At 44.3% G+C, this 16,195-nt stretch overlaps 1 protein-coding gene across 7 annotated transcripts in view; it reads left to right on the top strand.

Moving 5' to 3' along the window:
• The window catches only part of CADM1 (cell adhesion molecule 1), a 340,206-nt gene extending 324,501 nt beyond the window's left edge, over window positions 1-15,705 (top strand). For 5 of the 7 annotated variants that reach the window (XM_011977057.1, XM_011977052.1, XM_011977055.1 and 2 more), the window contains 2 exons: window positions 6,206-6,337; window positions 8,357-11,332. In XM_011977057.1, the coding sequence (XP_011832447.1) occupies window positions 6,206-6,337; window positions 8,357-8,475 (251 nt within the window). In that variant the 3' untranslated portion in view covers window positions 8,476-11,332. Of the gene's footprint in view, window positions 1-6,205; window positions 6,338-8,356; window positions 11,333-15,299 lie in introns of those variants that run through there. The other 2 variants (XM_011977058.1, XM_011977056.1) reach the window with 2 other exon arrangements.
• The last annotated feature ends 490 nt before the right edge of the window (window positions 15,706-16,195 follow it).

Genomic DNA, 16,195 nt, shown 5'->3' with positions numbered 1-16,195 from the left:
ACGAATCTCAAGTTCTGTCCCAGAAATGACAGCAAGTCCAGTGCTCTTTCCAGTGGGCCATGCAGGAGATGAGCTCCTAGCTCGATCCTTGTTCAGGCCTGTTTCTGGAAAGCAATGTAGCCAGTGATAGTCTAAGAGAGCCCTGAGTCCTGATCACTGAGTAGTGACGAGGTACAGCCAAAGTCTGTGTGCAGTACTTCTAATTTAAATGAACACATACTGAGCTCTGGGTGGCACAATGAGGATGATCACTGCAGTTTTCCTTTAAGTAGCTTAACATAGCTCCTTCGAAACGTTAGTATAGATGCAGTTACATTGCTAGAATTGAATGCAGCTGACGTGTAGTATTAGATGCCTGGGATGCTATATGGGCGTCTTCATGATTTTCTTGCTTTACGTTTATTCCTTCTCGTCCACTTTCTAAGAAGACAGAAAAGAAAGGTTATGCTGCATAAAGGCTAGTGTGCTCCAATATATATTAACATCTTAATGGGAAAGCTGTGCATGTACTGTATACATTTACTACTCTCTGACAAGAGGGAATTAAATGTCAGAAGGATTTGTAGCATCTATAATTGAATTGGTGCTGAGAAAAGCAAATCTTAAAGAAGAATAACATATTAGGATTAGCAAATAATGTGGCATTTTGTCAGCGCATGCCATTCAGTTTGTTCCCCTTCAGTAATAAAGTTGTGCTTTTTAAAATGCACACTTATTTTTGTTGCCATGGACGGGAGCTACAATAGATGATGAGAATGGGTAGCTACATTTTTCAGATAGTGCCAGGTTTTCTTGAGTGTAATTTTTTTTTAGGTCAGATTATGGTTTTGCTTCAGATTTGGGAAATCCATTACCAGGCTTTTTCTTTCTTCCTAGCAAGAAGTAACAAATGACATCATAGTCAGTAAGCTCTCTCTGAGATAGACTAATCCCTACAACCCTAGGAATCTGGAGGCAGCATTTCCATTACAAACACCGGTTCTGAGAGTTTTTAATTAAACTGACTTGCCCAGCAAGATCCCCGCCCAGGAAAGAAACTAAAACTGAGTCTGGTAACAGAACTGTTGCAAAACGTCAGCAACAATTCTTTTCCTCTAGTCATCCACGGGGGAAGCACAGAACGCTGAGCATGTGAACTGTCCCTAAATAGAAGTAGGAGAACTAATATTAGAACCTCCCCATGGCTTAAATGTTAAAGATGAGAGATAAGGTAGTTTATGACCTATGAAAAGAGTTAAAGTGTGCGTTTAAGCACCATGTTGCTAAATGTGCCTTACAGTCTGAGCCAGGGATGTTGGAGATGTGAGGGTGACCCAGTGCAGTGTGGCTGTCATGCCTCATGCTGCATACTTTATTGTGTATCACTGTGTCACCCTTCACTCCTCCTCAGAAAGCTTGGTGTCCTTTTGGCAAAAAGACTGACCTTGGACTCTGTGTAGCTGAGGGCCTCAGGGCGGGCAGGCAGCAGTTGCAGTGAAGGTTCCGCTCAGTGAGTCCTTCTGCCAAAGTCCCTATTTGCCAGGAGCTTGTCTAGGATGTACTAGCCACTCTCCAGTTATCCATGGATCCCTGCTTTGGCAGCAGAGCCTTCTAGGCTTATCACAGATCCATGATTATGGCATTTGCATGGCGGTTTATGCTACACATCTCATGCCAGGTGGTAAAGTAGCCATAGAAACCAGGATCTCTTGCAGAGCCCTGTTTAATACAGGCAGCATGGCTGCCAGAGTGCTGCGTTTAAGACGACTCTGGCAAGGAGGTTGAGGAGTGAAAGCAAGTAGAGAAAGAAAAGTCTCCTAGAAGGAAGGGAAGGAGACTGAAGTTTCACTAGCAGTCACCTTTCTTGTCAGGCCCTAGGGAAATACTGCCTTTAGAACTTCCCCCTTCATATTGCCCATGAGGAGTGGATCGGGCCAGGTCAACTGGCCCTAGGTAAAGAAATCTGAGCAGTTTGGGGCATCACTCTTGGGAGTTTCTTTGAAAATTTTCTGTCCCACAATTTCTAAGATGCTAAAGCGCGCCCAGGGTTGTTGAAGCTGTGACCCAAGCAGTAGTGGCCAACTTAACATTCTGCAAGCAGCTTGTAAACTCTCACCTGGAGCCAAGTTGTTTCAGCTTTTTGCCAAAAGAAAAGCTAACTCACGAATACTAAACAGCTCATGATTTATCTGTCACACTTGGAGCCATGGAAGTGACTGCAGGATGGGACAGGACAGGCAGGGAGGGTTGTATCACAACCGTGAGCTGTCAGGAACACCTCTCTGGAACTGCCGCCTGCCCACCCTGAAGCCCCCGGCTGCACAGAGTCCGAGGTCAGTCTCTTTGCCAAAAGGACACCAAGCTTTCTACCTCTGAGGAGTGAAGGGTGACAGAGTGATACACAATAACGTTTACAGGGTTCATCTGCAAGTCAGAATCATTCAACGACTAGGCCTAATTCACCTGAGGTCACATGTGAAATGATTTGGATGAGATTCTTAACTCCAGTTGAACTGTGTTATGTAATCGTGCTTGGTTCTTTGAGGCTGGAATGACCTTTATGCTGTAACCATTCACCAAGCAAAAATATGGCTTTACTTTTCAGGATGATGAGGCAGAACTTAGGCCCAGAAACACCTGTTACTAGTAAGAGGCACACTTGTAGTCTCTTAGGGAACAAGAAAACGTGACTTTCTAAACCGAGGTGATATCCATATGCCTGAGCATCAGGTGTGTTTAAAAGTGCTTTCCACTCCCACATTTATTTTTCAATTGACAAGCTGGGGGCAGCTGTAGAATCTGCCTCTGGTTTCCTTGCCCACCCGATTCAGAAAAATGAGCCGGGAATCTGAAGAGGATGTCCCCAGGAAAGCCAGCACTTCGTGGGACCTGAATGACGGGGTCTGCACCCTACAGGACCAGGATCTGTGGCTCATGGGGAAACCCATAGCTTTGCCACTAAGAAGTCATTTGTCATGGAATTGGTCAGAGTCCTTGCCTTGGGAATGGAAGGAAAGGTCAAGCAGCTGACAGACTTTGTTGGAGCCATGCTTCTCTTAGTGCTCAGTATTTCCTTACGTTTCTGGTTTTCGTGCGACTCCAGTAGCCCAGTGCTCTCCTGGGCGGCATCTTGCAGGGCTGCTTCATGTCATGAGTGCAGCACAGCCCGCAGGTGCAGGCAGCTCACCCCGGCCCTGCTGCCTTGAGCCAATCCATAGCATTATGAACACTCACCCACCCTCCCCACACGTGGAAATGAAAGAACGGACTGAGATGACTCCAGAAACAGCTCTGCTTTTCATAGGGAAGGCCAAGACAGAGGCACTCAGTGAACAGGCACAACTCTATTAACACCTCCCACGTAAACCCAGGAGGTGGGAGTGGGGGTGGGAAGAGGCGTGAGGCGCTCGTAACCGGCAGTGCTCCCTGTAAATTAAATATCAGTTACCTTCTGTGTCCATCTGCAGTAATTGAAGGCAGGAGAAATGTCTTGGTGATTAACTGGTGGTAGTAAACTTTCTGATCAAAGTGAGTATCAGAAGATAGCTGGAGAGATTACCCTTATAAATAAGTATCTGTAAAATATGCATGTCCTTGAGGGTGGGGAAGGTAACTAGAAGATCTAAGGTTCTAGTTTAATTTGGGCAAAGTGCAGGGAAAAATAGCAACACTGAGCATATTTAGCTCAAAGTTCATGGAGGGCAAAGGTCAAGTCAGGAGTTTTGGCTCAAGAAATTAATCTCACAGATACATACCTTGTGAGATCTTTTTGTTTGGGGGAGGTTTTTGTTTTTCTTTGTCACAGAGCCTCTCTCTCTGTCTCTCCCCTCCCCCCTCAGGCTTCCAGAATATCCCTTTGTCTAGGCATGGAGAGGAGGTGGTTTATTAAGAGTGGACAAGAGTGCCTTCCCCTAAATGGGTTAGAACTGTCCTGGACAGCTTGTCGAAGCTTCTCTCTGTTCTCAGTCTTCCTAGAACCTCTCTTCACCTCTTGCCTCTTGTGCCTAACTTTCCCCTGTCCTCAATGTCTAGTCTCACTTCAATTTTAAGACATACAGAGTTCGTCGAAAGACATAAATTTTAATAGGTCTGAGGCTCATGGCCATTGGAGATGAGTTAATTCTCATTCTCACAAAATTCCCTGTTTTGACAGCTCCCTAAGGAAAACACAACTTGCTGGCTTTTCTGTTACTCTTTTGCATGTGTGCAGTCGGAGTGAACATCTCCAGTGTGTCAAGCGCCCTCCTGCAGCAGACACCCCCTGTCCAGCAGCACCCTACGGGGAATGCTCCCCTTCAACGAGCTCTGTCGTTTCTAAAAAGGAAAAAAAAGAAAAAAAAAAAAAACAACGAAAAAAAACCAACTTCCCTTGGCTGAGTTCTGCCTTGTTGAAATGACTTTCAAGACAATGGGGGCTGTAGCATCTGCGGTCGGCAACACTTTTGGCTGAGGAGGGAGATTCCTCTCCACCACGTTTCAAGTTGAGCTTATTAGACACGTTGCTGGAGGGGCTCGCTCAGCTCGGAGCGGGCTAATTGGCTGCAGTGCACTCTGCCTCCAACCCAGCTCCCTTCTCCAATTAAACTCCCATCATCCTGTTGTCCTAGGCGACCTGCTGCTGCCTCTGATTTGGCATTTCTGTTTGGGTTTGGGTTTTGGTTTTTCTGTAGTCCTTTCAAAGATAACTTAATGAAACACTTTAAATACTCCATTTTAAAATTTAAACTCTTTTAATTAAAGCACTTTTCATGGAACCCTCAGTCACGAGTTATTTCCCCACATCCTTCAGTACTTAATCTCAGAGCAGAATTGGAAATATCGATAGAAAGTGTAAATCATGCCCTCCTGCCGAAAGCGTTGTATCAGGTTTCGGCTCAAAAGAGCACCATTACCTTTAGCTGTCACGGATCTGTACACTTGATCGATAAACTTCAAATATTATTAGAGGTGGAGGCTTCAGAGATTTGCTCTGTTCTTTGGAGAGAGACAGAGATAAATCTTTCTTAAAAATTGACTTGAATTTGCACTCTCAGTCTTCCTGGTGAAATGCATTTCTCTTAGGCGTCCAGCAACTGCAAGGGGGACAGATTTATAGGCCATGTGCTTCTTGTACTGAAAGATTCAAATGGTAAATCCTTCACATATGACTTCACAAATCATGTAAAGTTAAAAGATTTTTACCGTTTCTGTTGCTGCTGTGCTTAAATTGTAAGGTACAGCTAGTAAATCATTTTAATGGAGGTGTCGTACTTGACTCAATAAAAAAAAAGACAATGGTTTAGCTTCCACTCCAAAATGTTAATGTATTAATCAACAGGAGAATAATTGTTTTTTACTGCATTATAAATCTCGGATGCCATTAGGATTTCAGCGAGGGGTGATGTAGCCACATTCCTAAATTAAAATTGTTTACACTGCCATACATCCATTCTGCATCGCCATAGCTCATTCTGGGTTCATTTTGGAGTTGTTCCCCAGCCAAACATGTCGTTCCTCAGTCGGAAGAAGACATCCTGAGGGAGTGATGCTTATAAAGGAAAATTAATTGCATTGCAAGGTGTTAAATAAATAAAATAAAAACCATTGGTGGCAATGGACAATTATTCCTTGCTGTCTCTTTTGAAATAGGTTTTTAGGTTTTAAATTGAGGCTTACTCCCTCGTACATCCTAAATGTAGCAAGCCTGTCATTTGTCTTTAGTCTTATAATCCTTGTTTTATCTCTAGGCAGCTGTGGCTTTTGAGCACCTTACTTTTCCTATGCATATCCCTGATCTATCAGGGAATAAAAGTCATTGGGCATCTATAGAAAGATGCTTTATCTTCCTGTTGCCTAAAGGTGTCATTCAGAGCACCCTCAAATAGTCAGGTCAGCCTCGTTAATTAGGCTCTGCAACTGGATACAGATCGAGAGGACGCCAAGACTAGTTCAGGGCCGGATAGACTATTTCTTCCTTCCCTGCCTCCCTAAGCTTGTTCCACATGCATTAACCCTCCTATGCTGCTTATCATGAAATTGCCTTGTGGGGAGAACAGATCAATTCAGCACTGGACAGGTCAGCCTGTTCCCTCAGTGTAACTTCAGTGTAACTTGATCCATCTCACTTGTTCTCTCTGACTCCTCCATTAAAAAGAAGGTGACCCTCTGACCCTGGAGACACTGTCGCCAGGGCTTCTGGTGCCTTGTAATAAACTCTACATCCCTATTCCTCTTCTGATTTCAACAGATTCCCGAGCAGGTGAAGAAGGCTCGATCAGGGCAGTGGATCATGCCGTGATCGGTGGCGTCGTGGCGGTGGTGGTGTTCGCCATGCTGTGCTTGCTCATCATTCTGGGGCGCTATTTTGCCAGACATAAAGGTAAGCAAGGCTTCAGCAGGCAGGAGCAGCGTGTCCCCACAGCTTCTGCCTTTGGGGACTTTACGCGGTTGTCCTTGATAGACAATTTGATGTATGTGGCCACACGGCCTATCTGATTCCTGAAACTGGAAGAGGAAAAAAAAAACAGAAATCTTAGCAGCCGCTGATTAGGACTCTGGGAGTTGATGAGTAGCACTCCTTGATTCGGATTTTCTCTAAATATAAAGCTCTGTAGAGTTGTTATTCTGCCATCCATAATTGGGGATAGATGAAAAATGATAGAGGCTGGTGTGCAAGATGTGGCATGAACCCCCAAAGGAGAAACATGGAAAAACCACATCCACAACCTGTTTTCTGGGAGGCAGAGGATTTCCCCCTGTCCCCTGTCCCCAGACTCTGTGTAAGCTGGTCACAATGGCTCTGCCTTAGTTTGATGTGCCCAGGTTAAAGACAATTTTTTTGCCTTAAAAGCCGCATAAATATGTATTTTTAAAATTATCAGTGCAATTGATTTAAATTGCCATTAATCATCACACTTATCAACTGTGCAGTCTGGATGGGCAATCATCTTTTCCAATGCCCCTCCTCTCTGCCCCATGCTGCTCTGATCCTCTTCTCCCCTCTTGGTAATTTATTCTTCCTTTTCTTTGTCCGCCCCTGTCTCTCTCAGTTATTTTTCTCAAGCACTGTGCAATGAGCTTACAGGGTTTTCTAGGTGCTTGCATGCTGCTTGACTGTTGAACTTGGGTTTGCGGGAAGGTCCCTTGAGCACAGCAGTGGAGGTCTAAGGTACATAAGCACCTTTAGGATACAGAGTGCCTGTCTCAAGCATAAAACAGTTTAGGACGCTCAGAGCTGTCCATACTTCGCCCTCTGCCCGCACTCAGGAGGCAGTCTGTTTGGCCAAGAACTCCCAGCCTCTCGGTGGTAAGCTTGATAGAGACAGGAGGTAAGGCCAGAGAGCAGGGCAGCGTCTGAGCAGCAGCTGTGAAGGACCAGGGGAGGGGAACATGTGTGTCACTCTACAGCAAGAAAAAAGGATACCGAGAAGCGTTTGACCACTTGCTTTCTCAGATTTGTCACTTTGAAAACCTGAAAATATAGCAAATGTCTCAATCTTTTTAAATAGAAGACTCTTCAGGAATACAGTATGTAACGGGAGGAAGAGTATTTGATTACGGCAGGCAGTTTAAGTTCTACCTGTATAGCATACTGAGGTGCAGTCTTTGTCGTTCTCCATGTAAACTGTTGGGATCTGGTGATAAGAGTGTCCCCAACTTTGTAACGTCTGTCTATTGTCATTATAAAGTGGCTGTGCCAATTAGCAAATCCATGAATCCGGGTCCAGGCTAGAGTTACATGATGAGAGAGACTCCCTTGCTCATTAAGACAGATCCGAAACCTTGATCCCAGCCATTATAATGTCAAATTCTTTCTCAATCTGGAACCTCACTCTGAAATGGAAGACATAGAAAAATCAAACATACTTGTGCAAGTTCAAGCACATTCTCACCTATGGGTAGGCAATCATGATTCATATAGACAGGGGACTGTGGTTCAAATAAATGAGTTGAGATGACAACAGAAGCATCATCAGGGCCCTAATTCATTTATTGGCTAATTGCTCTTCCTTGCTTTGGTCTTTAACCATGTACGTGCACGTATCTGGTCATTGGTCATTGGTGTTTACTGTTTATACATTAGTTAGCAGCTCTCCAGCTTTCTGCATTTTTAGCTCCCACTCACGTCTTCTTCTGCTGACATCCTCTGGTCATAATCACTGCTCTAATGTCTCATTTGCTGAATTATATCGCAGCGGTTCAGTTGGAGTGGTGCCTTTGGAACCCCCGGATCCCCATTTGTCTCACCCACCCCGCTCTCTTCTTCCAATTGTTTTTTCCCCTCTGCTGCCTGCACACCACTTCGGCTGATGATGGCCATAAAGCAAGTTGCCATCTCTGTACCACTTTACACAGAGGCCATCAGACAGTCACGGTGCTTTACCCCTTCATCTTTCAGGTACATACTTCACTCATGAAGCCAAAGGAGCCGATGACGCAGCAGACGCAGACACAGCTATAATCAATGCAGAAGGAGGACAGAACAACTCTGAAGAAAAGAAAGAGTACTTCATCTAGATCAGCCTTTTTGTTTCAATGAGGTGTCCAACTGGCCCTATTTAGATGATAAAGAGACAGTGATATTGGAACTTGCGAGAAATTCGTGTGTTTTTTCATGAATGGGTGGAAAGGTGTGAGACTGGGAAGGCTTGGGATTTGCTGTGTAAAAAAAAAATGTTCTTTGGAAAGTACATTCTGCTGTTTGACACCTCTTTTTTGTTTGTTTGTTTGTTTGTTTAATTTTTATTTCTTCCTACCAAGTCAAACTTGGATACTTGGATTTAGTTTCAGTAGATTGCAGAAAATTCTGTGCCTTGTTTTTTGTTTGTTTGTTGCGTTCCTTCCTTTTTTTTCCCCCTTTGTGCACATTTATTTCCTTCCCTCTCCCCCCAATTTTGGATTTTTTCCAAAATCTCCCATTTTGGAATTTGCCTGCTGGGATTCCTTAGACTCTTTTCCTTCCCTTTTCTGTTCTTGTTTTTACTTTCTTTTGTTTATTTTTGTGGTAACTGCTTTCTGTTCCAAATTCAGTTTCATAAAAGGAGAACCAGCACAGCTTAGATTTCATAGTTCAGAATTTAGTGTATCCATAATGCATTCTTCTCTGTTGTCGTAAAGATTTGGGTGAACAAACAATGAAAACTCTTTGCTGCTGCCCATGTTTCAAATACTTAGAGCAGTGAAGACTAGAAAATTAGACTGTGATTCAGAAAATGTTCTGTTTGCTGTGGAACTACATTACTGTACAGGGTTATCTGCAAGTGAGGTGTGTCACAATGAGATTGAATTTCACTGTCTTTAATTCTGTATCTGTAGACGGCTCAGTAGAGATATCCCACGCTGTCCAGAAAGGTTTGGGGCGGAAAGGATTCCTCCTTTTTCCATGCCCTAAACAGACCTGACAGGTGAGGTCTGTTCCTTTTATATAAGTGGACAAATTTGAGTTGCCACAGGAGGGGAAGTAGGGAGGGGGGAAATATAGTTCTGCTCTGGTTGTTTCTGTTCCAAATGATTCCATCCACCTTTCCCAATCGGCCTTACTTCTCACTAATTTGTAGGAAAAAGCAAGTCCATGTGTTGTGCGAATGACTGAATGGGACAGGGTTGTTTTTTTGTTTTGTTTTGTTTTTTTCCTTTGTGCTTAGTTAGGAAGGCAGTAGGATGTGGCCTGCATGTACTGTATATTACAGATATTTGTCATGCTGGGATTTCCAACTCGAAGCTGTGTGAAACTTTCATTCCTTCAGATTTGGCTTGACAAAGGCGGGAGGTACAAAAGAAGGGCCGGTATTGTTCTCACACTGGTCTGCTGTCGCTCTCAGTTCTCGATAGGTCAGAGCAGAGGTGGAAAAACAGCATGTACGGATTTTCAGTTACTTAATCAAAACTCAAATGTGAGTGTTTTTATCTTTTTACCTTTCATACACTAGCCTTGGCCTCTTTCCTCAGCCTTAAGAACCATCTGCCAAAAATTACCGATCCTCGCATGATGGCAGCCATAGTGCATAGCTACTAAAATCAGTGACCTTGAACATATCTTAGATGGGGAGCCTCGGGAAAAGGTAGAGGAGTCATGTTACCATTTACATGTTTTAAAGAAAGAAGTGTGGGGATTTTCACTGAAACGTCTAGGAAATCTAGAAGTAGTCCTGAAGGACAGAAACTAAACTCTTACCATATGTTTGGTAAGGCTCCAGACTCCAGATAACAGTCCCTATGGAAAGATGGCATCAAAACAGATAGATCTCTATATATATATAAATATATATTCTATTACATTTTCAGTGAGTAATTTTGGATTTTGCAAGGTGCATTTTTACTATTGTTACATTATGTGGAAAACTTATGCTGATTTATTTAAGGGGGAAAAAGTGTCAACTCTTTGTTATTTGAAAACATGTTTATTTTTCTTGTCTTTATTTTAACCTTTGATAGAACCATTGCAATATGGGGGCCTTTTGGGAACGGACTGGTATGTAAAAGAAAATCCATTATCGAGCAGCATTTTATTTATCCCTCTCCTATCCCTAGGTACTTAACCAAGACAAAAAGCCACAATGAACATCCCTTTTTCAATGAATTTTATCATCTGCAGCTCTATTCCGAGCCCTTAGCACCCATTCCGACCATAGTATAATCATATCAAAGGGTGAGAATCATTTAGCATGTTGTTGAAAGGCTTTTTTCAGTTGTTCTTTTTAGAAAAAAAAACAAAAACAAAAACAAAAACAATCACACCATTGCTCACAGAATTGGCATCTCATTTTTGGGACCTCCCATCTTTCTGTTTTGAAAAGTGTACAGTAGTGCAGTGTTCCTGATGTGACTTTATGGCTTACAATGTTGACATGTCTCAGGTTCCTGTGTTTCGATTGGTGTTTTCCGTCTCAGGTAGATTGCAAAGTGTAGGCCCCACACATTGGAAAAAAAATAATAATAAAACAAAGCAAAAACAGGAAATTATGGATTTTAGTTGTATATTGGTTTATGTATTTTTTCTTAAGTATACAGTGCACTGTTTGAAATGTATTGTTGAGTATTACTTTGTACAGGTTGATCACTTTTTTTAGAGTGAAGAAAGAACAAACTTGTTTTTTGTGTTTTTTAAAGGAATATAAAATAATGAAGGATGTATAATTGATGCCAAATAAGCTTGTTCTTTAGTCACACCGACGTCTTATTTTTCCCTTTAGGCCAGTTCTGTTTTTAAGGTGTACATGGACAATGTTACAGTGTAAGAAACTCCATATCCATATGTTCCCATTCGCATTTTGTATTGGTTCATGTATACCATTTTTACAAAAAAAAAAAAGAAAAAAAAGAAGTACTATAAAATATCTGTCTTCTTAATAAAAAAATTAATGTTACAAAGTGATCCTTTAATCTCTTTATGGACTTCTTATGGACGCCGAGTGAGAGAAGAGATGGGCCTCTGGTCCCAGCTTCTTCCTTAGGACCGTGTGCGGGGCCAGGAGCGCTGGCAGTAGATGCTAGGACATGCTGCCAGCTGGGTTGCTGGGGGCCGCACTCTCTTTCCTTCTCCGCTCATCCTTCCTGTCCTTGTTCTCTTCCCCACTCAGTGGACAGGTGAGCCGGGTGCCGTGCCGTGGCTGAGTCTGGGCTCCCACGTGGACTCAGCGATTTGTGCAGGTGTGTGAGCTGTGGTGGTGGGCCCGCCGGAACAGGCCGCTCCCGTGGATGTGTCTCCCGCACTCATCCCCTCTCTCACCGCCCCCCACCCTCACCAACTTCCCTGTGTTGGCTGCTCCACCTGTCTCTTACTTCGGGAGTTTGTGTCTTAACAATTCATTCTGCCTTCTTCATTTAAAGTTCTCTCTCCTTTCACAAAAGAAGACGTGAGCTGTGGAGGACTGGCTTGGCTGCCTGCAGAAGATTGTTCTCACTTGCTGTTTAGGTTGCTGAGACTTCCAGGCCTGGGTAGACAGTAGGATTTGCTCTGTTGTCATCGTCCTTGCCTTGCAGGCTGAAGTGAGCAATGACTTACACTTCATGGTGGCTGATCTTATAAATGCGCAGATAATGTCTGGCCAGGCCCAAAGTGCCCTTTTCCCATCACCCTCCAGCTGTGGTTGAGTTCCCCTTTTCTCCCTTGGCCATGTCATGGGGAAAGTTCCATAGGAAAAGCAAAGGTAAGCTCCAGAAAGGCTGAAGGCTGTGCATCTCCCCTTGGGCCACTTCCATCCTGGCCTGGTCTCTAAAAAAAAAAAAAAAAATCAGTTAATCAGATATGCAGTTATTGAGCACCTGCTGTATGTCCAGCATGGTGAGGGATGCAGAGAAGTATAAGGCGGTCTCTGGAGGCCAAGCGGAGTATCAGCTACATCACCTGAAAACATGAAGTGCCCCTGAGCCATGGGTGCCCCACCGAACACAGAGAAGCCCAGAGAGTGCTATGGGAATTTTCTGGAGAAGAGAAATCAGTGAAGGCTGGTGAGTCCCCAGACAGGTTCACGCAGGAGCTGGGACCCCAGCTGGATCTTAAAGGATGGTTTCGTGGAGAAGGAATGTGAGTCAAAAGTACAGAGGGCAAGAAGCCCAGCCAGCCTGCTGATGTGTATGGGGAGAAGAAAGAAATCAGTTCTGTGTGCGGGGTGGGATGGCTCTTGTGGCTGTACTAAAAAGTCCAGGCAGAGGAGTCGAGACCTCAGTGACCTCTCCCAGCCTCTGCTGGAAGGCAAGGAGCAGTGGGGAGTACTCATTCATTGCATCTCTATAAAAAGACCCAGAGAGATAGAATAGAATAAGGATCAAAAGTGCACACTAGAGTGAGGCTGCCTGCATTCAGATCCCTGTCCCACCATGTAGCAGTGAAACCTCCAGTGAGTAGCCCAGCCTACCTGGCTTCGGTCTCCTGCTCTGCAAGGTGGACATCACCATAGCCTCGAAGGTTGTTGGGAGAGATCAGTGAGATATGCAGTCAGCGCTCAGCCAAAAAGGTGTCAGGCACACACTATGCGTTCATTACATGTCAGTCACAGGATAGAGGCAAATGGTGACTAAAAAGGCAGGGCTACGAAGAAGTGGTCACTACTCAGAGGGAGCTCTGCGGGCTCCTGTGCATATAGACGCATCGTGCCCTTGCGAACCACGACTTAGAAGGTTTAATGACTCTTTTCTCTTCACCGTTCATTAGCAGACTTATTCCAAGCCACGTGGCATGCAGTATGTGTAGTCTCCCCACCCCCTCCCTCTTGTCTGCAGCATGAGGCTCCAGGTTTAGCTGTACCCTACAGAAAAGGGTCCCAGAAGTTCCTTGAGCTGAGGCAAACAGGAGGTGGTGATGACTGCTGCACATTTACCTTTCGAGCTCCACAGGGTATGCAAATGAAAAGGTGCTAGAAGCAGTCCCCGCTCAAAGGATCTTGATAAGTTGCCGGCTCCTTCATTTGAGAAGACTGTGTACGAGAGTGAAAATGGCCCTCGTTTCCTCCAGAGAGTCTTCACAAATGTTTTGGCCTGGCATTCTCCAAATACATCAACTGGAACCCTGAGGTGATATGCGGGTGTTAATTGGTGCAATCTTTCACTGTCCTCTGTCTACTTGAAATGTAATTCTTGTACCGCTGTGGACCTACTCCATGGAGAAATGCTCCTTTGATTCTGTCAGCCAGAGCCTCAAAGAAACCATGCAGCCACCGTGCTACAGGTAGACAGACCCCGCTTAAGTGAGGGTATCTTTGTTTTATTATAAAATCATGCCCAAGATTAACACGCCATTTTGCCAGGATCCCAAATACCCAGCCCTTTGTCATGAAGAACTGGCAGCCAAATTCCTTCAGGGTGAAATCTGTATTCACAGCCAGACATGTATAGTTTTTGAACCCCTTGGATGTCCTGGCCCCCTGTACAGGAGAAGAAAGAAGGGACTCTTGGCCGTCATCCATGACCTTGTGGGTCAATACCATATTAAAGTCCCTGGCAGGCATGCAGTAGTCACCCAGCAAGTATCAGATGATTAAAGGGAGAATAGTCCAGCACTTGGCTGCGTGAGCCTTACATTACGCTTAATCTGAATGGGCCACCGATGCTGTATTTCAAACCTTGATGTTTGCATGTTCATCCTTATTACAGGTAGCTTTCAGGTTGGCCTTGAAGAGCCAAGCCAGCCAGTCCTGAGTTTAGACCTATTGGCCCCATCACTCTCAAGGACCCACTGGAACAGTATCAGGGAATATCATTTTGGGTAATGGCCAAGCAAAGCCTTAGTATTGCTATCAGATATTGTGAGGGGCCTTCAGAATGCAATATGGCATATTTTAAAAATGCAGACCATAGTCCTTGCCTTATTTGTGTTTATCTCAAAATGTTGAAATACGCCTCTAACAGGAACTGCGGGATTCAGTGTCCCCCCCAGCACTCTCACATCATTACACATGAGCATCCCTGAACTGAGACCTGAAAGCAAGAATCTTCTCTGTTTTCAAGTCTTCCAATCCTCAGCTTCCAGGCTCTTCAGTACACAGGAAACTTTGTTTTGTTTTTTATGGTTTTTTTATTTTTTCATTCCCAAATAAACATAAAATGTCTACTGCCCCTGGTGGTCAGTGCTGGGAAATACAACTCGAGCCTTGCCTGTTGAAATGCAGAATTAATTCCAACAAGGAACCTGACATTGTCTACTGCTTTTTCTCTCACATGCATGCACACCTACCTGCGCCTCCCATTTTACTCCCTCCTAATCCTTCAAAGTGTTGATCTGGGGAAAGTGAGAACCACTACTGAGGGGCAAATCAACCGGTTCTCTGGGCCCGGGACTTCAGCTGCCCTCCGGACATGCACAGGTTCACAGTCATATTTCAGATGTGACCGCCTCAAATCTTCCTTAAGTGCTATCTTCTCAGGTTAATTAATCACCAGGCTTAAACTTGCTGTTACCAGCAGGAAGTCCATCCTGAAGTCAGCAATGTTACAATTGCATCTTCTAATACTGTTTATCCTGCATTAGTGTTTACTTAGGGGGAAAATTGATCCGTAATTGATATTTCAGTCTTCCAGAGCTGGTGTTGGAAAAGCCTAACGCAGGCCTTTAATAGCAAGCAAATATTTAAATCCCTTAATGGTTGCTGAATATTGAAATGTGTGACTTTATTACTCTTTTTGGTTTGTTTTCTCTGTAGTTGTGTATTTCATCGTTTAAACTTGCAATGGATGCTGGCAAGCTCAAGTCTAGCTAATCCACAAAAGCTGTTTGCCCAGACACAGCAGACCTGATTAAAAAGTATTGCTATGGAAGGGAATCTTCAGCGCTAATCAGTCTCTGTTAGCTAGTGACAAAATTACTATCCATCTCTCTCTCTCTCTCTTTCTCTCCCTCTCTCTAGGCCTGTTTTCTCTAACCTCCTCTCCCAGAATAAAGTGATGAGGGCAGCTATAGTGTTGCAATTAGGAACATGAATCTTTTATCGTTTGGACAAGGAAGGGAAAATGCCATTACTGTCAACTGAAATGTCCTACTTGGGTTTTTTGCTCCTACTTCCCTGCCAAAGCCCATTGCTGCTGCTGAAAGTGTATAACATTCACAGCTGTTCTTGATGACTTGATTCTTAACACAGCCAGAAATGTAGCCCGGGAGATGCTTAAGACAGTTTATGGAAAATAATAGATTTCCTTGCAGAGACACCAATGCATCGAGAAGGGCCTTGAGTCACGTTAGCCCCAGCCAAGATCACCAATTTTCTCTCTATCTGACTTCAGTTACAAAGGCTATTGCTTAAAAAAAAAAAAAAATGCAGGCCCTTTTGAATTCTCTGTGTTTTCCTGGTTGGTTTCCATCAGCACCCACAAGTCTCTGGCTATGGCGCCCTTTGTCTCACCACCCACCTGCAGCAGCCGTAAGACCTGAAAAGAAGCCATGCCTACAGAAGTGGAAATAAAAGGATGCTACTGAGGGGAGAAGAAGAGCTCCCAGGAAAGCCACCCGATGAGAGCTGAGACTAGGTCTACCATCAGCTGGGTGCTCCAGAGACAGACGGCTATGTTGAAGGCCACCCCTACAGTCCTAGCACAAGGGCAGGGTCCTTCCCTCCCTGTGTGGCATCCCCGCGTGGCCACGAGGAATGTCAAGAAGTGGTGTAGTTAGTTCCTCTAGCCTCATCACTGTGCCCTGATCACTCTCAGACCCAACCCTTAGTTAGGAACCTCTGGGATTGGCACTCCCTTTGGCAGGTAAAAGGGAGTGGCTTCCCAGTCACAAATATTGGGAAGGATGCAAGAATGA

Source organism: Mandrillus leucophaeus, unplaced genomic scaffold (genome assembly GCF_000951045.1).
Source record: "Mandrillus leucophaeus isolate KB7577 unplaced genomic scaffold, Mleu.le_1.0 Scaffold172, whole genome shotgun sequence".
Taxonomy (NCBI): Eukaryota; Metazoa; Chordata; class Mammalia; order Primates; family Cercopithecidae; genus Mandrillus; species Mandrillus leucophaeus.
Note: the sequence above shows the minus strand (reverse complement) of the source record. Positions and strands in the feature narration are given on the sequence as shown.